This window comes from Mastomys coucha, unplaced genomic scaffold (assembly GCF_008632895.1).
Source record: "Mastomys coucha isolate ucsf_1 unplaced genomic scaffold, UCSF_Mcou_1 pScaffold5, whole genome shotgun sequence".
NCBI lineage: Eukaryota > Metazoa > Chordata > Mammalia > Rodentia > Muridae > Mastomys > Mastomys coucha.
This window is the reverse complement of record NW_022196911.1, coordinates 28,025,449-28,033,522: the sequence shown is the minus strand read 5'-3', so window position 1 is coordinate 28,033,522 and position 8,074 is coordinate 28,025,449. Positions and strand designations below refer to the sequence as shown.

The 8,074-nt window shown below is 48.9% G+C and overlaps 1 protein-coding gene across 1 annotated transcript in view; it reads right to left on the bottom strand.

Moving 5' to 3' along the window:
- The window catches only part of Stk10 (serine/threonine kinase 10), a 102,812-nt gene that overhangs the window by 20,668 nt on the left and 74,070 nt on the right, over window positions 1-8,074 (bottom strand). Inside the window, exons 10-12 of the mRNA XM_031350595.1 lie at window positions 7,491-7,621; window positions 4,622-4,745; window positions 3,966-4,145 (exon numbers count right to left, since the gene is read on the bottom strand). Of these exons, the coding sequence (XP_031206455.1) occupies window positions 3,966-4,145; window positions 4,622-4,745; window positions 7,491-7,621 (435 nt within the window). The remainder of the gene's footprint in view (window positions 1-3,965; window positions 4,146-4,621; window positions 4,746-7,490; window positions 7,622-8,074) is intronic.

Below are 8,074 nucleotides of genomic sequence, written 5' to 3'. Positions count from 1 at the left end.
AAAAAAAAAAAAAAAAAAAAAAAAATCAGAATCAAATCAATGTTCTCGTGCTGACATCAAACTGAATGAGGAAATACTGATCATGTTCCTCTTGAGTCTGGGAACAAGGAAGAACTATTTCTATTTCTAGCCAACTTCTCAGTGGACCTGAGCCAGTACACAAAGCAACAGCGTTACATGAAGAAAGGAAACAGAAAACCTCAAGGAATCTACCAACCCCCCACCCTGACTAGAAACAGACCTAAAGCTAGATACAAGACCACTGCACAGCCCGGCGGTGGTGGTGCACGCCTTTAATCCCAGCACTTGGATTTCTGAGTTCGAGGCCAGCCTGGTCTACAGAGTGAGACAGCCAGGACTACACAGAGAAACCCTGCCTTGAAAAAACAAGAAAAAACAAAAACAAACAAACAAAAAAAAAACCCACTGCACAAACAGCCATTATAGCTGTACCCTCTAGTAGCTAGCTAAATGGATACTTTAATTTTATTTTATGTTCATGGGTGTTTTGCTTGCATGAACATCTATGCACCACTTATGTGCCTGTTGACAACAAAGGCCAGAAGAGGGAATTGGGAGCCACGCCCCCCAGAACTAGAGTTACAGACAATTGGGAATTGGGAATTGGGAACCTGGGTGCTGGGAACTGAACCCAGGTCCTCTGAAAGCACTGCTAAGTACCCTTAACTGCTAAGCCACTTTTCCAGTCCCCTAAATTGATCATTTTCAAGTATCTTACAAAAGTTCCCTCCCCAGAAGATATGTGTAATTGTAATAAAACAAGAATGGACTTGTGTACTAAAAAAACTAAAAATCACTAGCAAAAGTTATCAAATAAAATATACATATATAAAATGCCCATCATTGGAGGCTCTGTGCTGCTCAGATGCCCATTCGCCCAAACTGACCCAAAGTCCTGGTGAGGCTTCTCTACAGGACCGGCAAGGTGATATAGGATATGTCTGAAAAGGCAGAGGGGTGAAACAGCCAACGACTCAGGACTCACACCACGCGATGCCAAGGTTTATCAGAGTCTGGGTTTGAAGATGCAGACAGATCAACCTGTATGACAAGCAGACCCCAAACGGACGAAACCAGATCCACTCATATACAGTCTTGCAGACAGATGAACCTGTATGACAAGCAGACCCCAAACGGACGAAACCAGATCCGCTCATACACGGTCGACTCCCTTTCCACAAAGAAAACTCAGCAGAGAGAGGTGGATAATTCCAACACACAATGCTGGGACAGGCATCCCACCACAAACCCTGAGCACGTCCACACCTTATTCCTTACAGAAACTGAACTCAAATGTTCTCACAGGGAAATACAAAACCAAACACAGTAAACTTCTAAAAGACTGCACATCCCATAGAACTGGGGAAGGATTCCTTGGCTTCCTAAATAAGCCACCAAAAGAATTGCCCCTAAAGGAAACAGTTGGGTTTGCAAGAGAAGCTATGGGCGGAGAATGAATATTTGCAAAATAACATCTCATAAAGTACCAAATATGAGCTGGAGAGATGGCTCAGCGGTTAAGAGCACCAACTGCTCTTCCAGAGGTCCCGAGTTCAAATCTCAGCAACCACATGGTGGCTCACAACCATCTGTAATGAGATCTGATGCCCTCTTCTGGTATGTCTGAAGAGAGCAATGGTGTACTCATATACATAAAATCAATAAATAAAATCATTTAAAAAAAGCACCAAATATAAAGAGAACTGTCAGAATTCAGTAAAAAACAAAACAATTTCCCAGCTTAATAAAGGAGCAAGAGTTTGGGACAGATGCCTCACACAGAAGTGACATACGGGCAGCAAGGGAACACATGATTGGTTCAGATCATCTGTGTGATGTCATCGACACATGCTCACTCTCTGACTTCCAAACCCCACAAGCTTAACCTGTCTCAGCCTCTCTTTAATTTCCCAGGTTTTTACTTGTATATTTTTTAAAAAAGATTTACTTGTTTATTTTATATATGTGAATACACTGTCGCTGTCTTCAGACACACCAGAAGAGGGCATCCAATTACAGATGGTTGCAAGCCACCATGTGGTTTGCTGGGAATTGAACTCATGACCTCTGGAAAAGGAGCCGGTGCTCTTAACTGCTGAGCCATCTCTCTGGCTCCCTCCTTGGTTTTTATAGAATGGTCTTGGGTTTTGCGGCTGAGTCTGGCCTCTCTGCTCTAGGTGCATTTCCTATCTCCCGAGTTACTGACTCTGGGGACTTGAGAGTGAGGAGGTTCTGTCCTAAGCATTTACAGGATGCCAGTAGCGAGATCAACAGACAGCCCCACTCTGTCCCCTAGCTGTGACACCCTCCAAAATGTGTGCAGACACTGTCAGTGTCCCAGAGAGCTGGGGACAGAAGACTCCTGGCTCAGAAACACAGATTTACCTACAATTCCTAAAGGAACAATCCATCTTTGTGCCTTGGCCTCCACACCCTGTGTGGTGTCCAGTGCCAGCCCAGTGACTGCGACCACGCTACCACACAACTTAAGAGCTAGACTTAGGAGGGCTGCACCTTTACAAGCTGAGTGCTTTGGTTTTGGGGGACAGGGGATTAGAAGCAGCAGTCGAGCACAGGGTCTGAGTTTCCTGTCAAAGGCGTGGAAAACACTAGAAACATTCTTAGGATGGAGGGAAGAGGCAGAAGAAGAATGAAGGCTGAGTCCTGTGGGGCCACTTGGCAAAGAGGCGGGCCCATGGCCTCCCGGGACCATTTACACATCGGCACTGTTCTCTATACAGCAGGCATGGCACTGCTGGAGAATGAGTTCCACCAGACGGCAGATAAACTACATTCCAGGGCAGGGAAGTTACTGACTGTATTGGCACCTCATTTTCCCACCCAGAAAAACAATCTGGCTTTTAACTAAGCAGTCCCCAGGGTTCCTTGCAGGGATATGGTGTGCAGGGCTAGGAAACTCTGAACCATTTAATAAACTCAACTTCATGCAGGGACAGATTCTGAGAGACAAGTCATTACAGAATTTCATCAACATGCAAACTGAGTAAAATCCCTCAGGGAAAACCTGGTGAACCAACCTCCCCCTCACCAGAGCTCCAGTTACAGCGACCATCTGCACAGCAGCAGCTGCAGCGCATTGGAAAGTGGGAACAACCCAGAGGTGACTGGGGGCCTCAGGAAGGTGTGTGTTGGCTAGATGCAAGCTATACCACCATATGGAAATTGTGGCCTTAAACCCGTGGGAACCACCGAGTGAGGGAGAGGAGGAGGAGGAAGAAGAGGAGAGGAGCTGACAGAAGCCACTTAGAAAGGACCCAGTTGAGGGAAAAGCCAATACAGGAAAGCGGCACCCAGAAGACAGAGAAAGGACGACATGTGTCATAGCTTTGTAGCTGGGCACCAGGCCTTCCTTCCAAGGTGGCTGCCCCAAGGACTTGGGTAATGGGCTTTATGCAGCCCCTCTGTTGGGAAGGGAGGCTGTGATGACGAGTTCTATGTCAACTTGACATAAGCTAGAGTCATTTGGGAAGCAGGACCCTGAGCTGAGAAAATGCTGTTTCCAGACTGGCCTGTGGACAAGCCTGGGAAGCATTTTCTAGATGGATGGATGACTGACGTGGGCGGCCCAGCTTACTGTGGCTGGTTTTACCCCTGGGCTAGTGGTCCTGGCTTCTGTAAGTAAGGAGGCTGAGCAAACTGTGAGGAGCAAACCGGTAAACCGCACCCTCCATGTCTTCTATGTCTGCTCCTGCCTCCAGGCTCCTCCTCTGCCCCGCCCCCGCCCCGCCCCGCCCCCCCGCCCCCCCCTGATGAACAGTGCCGCGGAACTGTAGGCTGAAATAAACCCTCTCCTTCCCAAATTGCTACTGGTCATGGTGTTTTGCCATAACGATAGGATCCTAAGACATTGGCCAATCCTTAGAACAGAGAGGCCCCGCCCCGGCCCCGCCCCGGCCCCGCCCCACCCCGCAGCCCTTCACCACCTCCTTCTTCATCTGCTTGAGCTGCTCTTGGAACTTGGCATAGTCTCGATCCTGCTCCAGGCGGATCCTCTTGGCCTCCTCTCTGCGGCGCACGCTGTGGTCCTGCTCCATCTTCTCTACCTGTTGCTTCTGCTGCCGCTCCAGGTTTTCTAGCTCCACGTCATAGAATTTCTTCTTGGCCTGGACAGTGCACAGACAGACTCAGAGGTATCCAGGAGCCACTTTATACCTCAGAGTCAGGGGGCTGGAGAGATGGCTCAGAGGTTAAGAGCACTGACTGCTCTTCCAGAGGTCATGAGTTCAACTCCTAGCAACCACGTGGTGGCTCCTAACCATCTGTAATGGGATCCAATAGGATCTGATGTGTCATAAGACAGCTACAGTGTACTCACATATACCTCAGAGTCTGTATATACCCAGACTTGAGTCCCAGCCCAGCCACCCTTTGCTGTGTGTCCCAGGGCAAGTTACTTAACCTCTCTATTTCCTTGTCTGACTAGGCAGGACTGTGCCACAGTACTCCACAGAGGGGATTTCCTCTCAAGATGTTCCTGTGTGACTCAGAGTCACTGTGACCTAACCACCCTTCTACAACCCCCCCCCCCGCCCACCTGAAGAAAACCCAGAAGCCCTTGGGCCTGTCTCCTCTCACTCACATTGATTTCTTGTTCAAAACGTTTGTGCATCTGCTCCAGCTGCAGTTCGTGCTTGCTGCTCAGCTGCGTCTGGTTCCGGTGCTCTTCTTTCTGCAGAAGCCGAAGCTCTCGGAGTTCCTGGCGCCTGCAGATGAACAGACACCAACGTTTCCCAGTGAGAAGAGAGCTCCTAAGATCACGGTAGTCACAGTCTGGGCCATGGAAGGATGGATTGTGGAGCAGAATCCCACTGACTCAAGCAAAAACAGGATCAGGATTCAGGCTTCATTGGATAATCACTGACAAACAGGTGAGCGTCCTCCATATATAAAGAACACTCAGGGGGCTGGTGAGATGGCTCAGTGGGCAAGAGCACTGACTGCTCTTCTGAAGGTCGTGAGTTCAAATCCCAGCAACCACATGGTGGCTCACAACCACCGTAATGAAATCTGACGCCCTCTTCTGGTGGTCCAAAGACAGCTACAGTGTACTCATTTATAATAATAAATAAATCTTAAAAAAGAAAAAAAAAAAAAGGAGAGATGGCTCAGTGGGTAAGAGCACTGGTTACTCTTCCAAAGGTCCTGAGTTCAAATCCCAGCAACCACAGGGTGGCTCACAACCATCTGTAATGGAATCCGATGCCGCCTTCTGGTGTGTCTGAAGACAGCTATAGTGAGTGTACTCACATATAATGAATAAATAAATCTTAAAAAAAAAAAAAAAAAAAAAAAAAAGGCCGGGCAGTGGTGGCACACGCCTTTAATCCCAGCACTTGGGAGGCAGAGGCAGGTGGATTTCTGAGTTCGAGGCCAGCCTGGTCTACAGAGTGAGGTCCAGGACAGCCAGGGCTATTCAGAGAAACCCTGTCTTGAAAAACTAAAAAGAAAAAAAAAAGAACATTTAGAAATCAGTAAGGACAAAGGAACTAACCCCCCCCCCAAAGTGGTACACAATATGGACAGACATAAAGCAAACAAGTGCAGAAACAAGAAGAAACTGTGATATGAGATGCAAATATAAGAGAAAAATATAAAAGGTGACAATAAGCATATAGAAGAGTTCATATCCATGCAATACTGATATAAATTAGAAGAACATTTTGGAAGATACTGGCAATATCTCACAGCGTTTTGGCACCCCGGTTTCACTTCTGGGTTGAATAAGGGTTTTTTTTTGTTTGTTTGTTTTGTTTTTATATGTGATTTTTTTAAAAGGATGTTTTTAACAGTGTCATTTATAATTAAATTTCATTCCACTGGCCAAGACGGAGGAAATCCCTAGAACATCCGAAACTATTTCTATTCTGGAATGCCGGATGCTTCCTCCAAAGCAAAGATGGCGTCTGCCAAGGCCGGTCTCAGAGAGCTCTGAGCATCCTCGTGCCCGCAACCAGCAGTCCCGGGAAGGCACGATGCACTCTGAACATGTAGGCAGAATCTTGCTTGTCGACTAGAGACCTAATGCTTGCAGCTCATCTGCCAAGAGACACGGTTTCCCCAGACGCACATGAGGAGCAGGGTCTCCCAGGGAGGGCTGTTAGTGACAACTGGAGCACGTGAGGCTGTTTCAGGCAAGCGCCTTTGCCTTCTATCTTCCTTCTTTGCCACTCCCTCCCGTTCTCATGGGTCTACCTCTGAGATGGACGTTAAATCCTATCCCTGCTCCCTGCTGGCCTCTGCCCCACTTCAGCCGAGCCCAGGCTGATGGTCTTGGACAGCCCCCACATCCCAAGTCAATTTTACCCTTCTACAACTAAGACCTATACAGTAGCCAGAGAAACCGTCCAGACGGGATATCAGGACCCGCACTATGTGCCACTTCCCCTCCTGCCATGCCGGGAATTCTCTACCCTTCCCTTGCAGCATACAAAGCCCAGGTCCTGCCCCGACACAGACCACAGTCCCACCCTCCTTCTGGCCTGGCACTCCATACTGAAGTCCCCATTCTCTAAGGTCCTGATAGAATTCAAGAGGCACCCATCCGCCAGGGCCTCAGCAACTTCAGGATCCCTCAGCATGGCCCCAAGCTCTGGGGTGTCCACCTCATCCCACAAGCTCAGCTCAGGAAGGTGATGGGGAGGTCCCTGAGAACCTTTGCCCAGCTCAGGCACCGACTACTGTATCACCTGGTGCATCCCTCACAGTGTGCAGCACACCCAAGAATTAGCCTATGCATTGTGTTTGGGACCCATAGGTATAAATTTGACATGAGGCACAGCTTCATGCATCTGGCTTTCAATCTGTCCCACCAGGAAGAGGATGCATGAGTGGATAGCTGGGTGGACATATGGATAAGTGGTAATCTGAAGTGGGTGGATGGGTGGGTTAAATTGATGGTTAGACAGATAGATGGGTACAGACATGGGCACATTAATATATTACTATATTAGACATTAGTACAGACATGGGTAGGTGGATGGAAAGATGGATAACTGGGTGGACAGGTGGGTGGGCAGATAAATACATGGGTAGATGGATGGACAAATAAATAAGTGGAAGAAAAAAGAGATGGTCAGGTGATCTGTAGGTGGGTGGGTAGGCAGATAGCTGGAAGAATAAGCGGACAGGATGGGTAGGTGCAGAGATAGGGATTAGGTTGCTAGGTAGAGGAGCAGAGACATGGCTATGTAGATAGAGGTTGGGTAGATGGGTAACTGGGATGTGGACGAGTGAGAAGATGGATAGAAGGGATGACTGACAGACGACAGACAGACAGACAGACAGACAGACGGATATGTGAGTACATGAATGCAGGAGAAAGGGTCTCAAAAGCACTCTCCTTTTGCCTTGGGCCCTTCCCCCCACTTCATGCCATGGATGGACAGCCGCCCGTCCCATCCACAAGGCTAACCCCAGGGGCTTCCCCGCCTGTGCCTCCCTGGACTTGCCTGAGAAATCTCATCTCCTCGTCTTTCTTCTCATCCTCACTGATGATCTTGGAGGTGGTGATGCTCACCTCCACACCATCCACCACAAACCGGCGTGTCCGCTTCAGGGTCTTGTTGTGCAGTTTTGAGCCCTGGCAAGGAGAATGTGCCCAAGCTCAGCTAGAGTAAGGTGCTGTGGCCTGGGCTCAGGGAGGACGTGGCCATCCACTGTCTCCCTTCCTCAGGCTTGCCAAACAAGGCTAAGCGTCTGGCCTGAGGCTACCTTCCTTCTGCTGGGATGAGGCCCCAGGCACCTCTCAAGGCTCTTACCTCACTAAGGCCCTCTTGCAAAACCCAGACTTGACATAAAAGAAGAGTTGTGTGTTCACCCTTAGTGGCCACTGCTGGCTTTGTGACCCAGGGAAAGAGCCTTGTCTTGCCTGAAGCTCAGCTTTCTCCACTGTCCAGGGAGTATACTTGCCTCCCAGCTGTCCACGAAGACTCCAGCTTATGGCGTGGGACTTACTTCTGCCACTCACGATCACTGGCCTCAGCTGACCCAGCTGAAGTCTGTGGGCAGCCGTGCCTGTCTCTCTCTCTCTCTC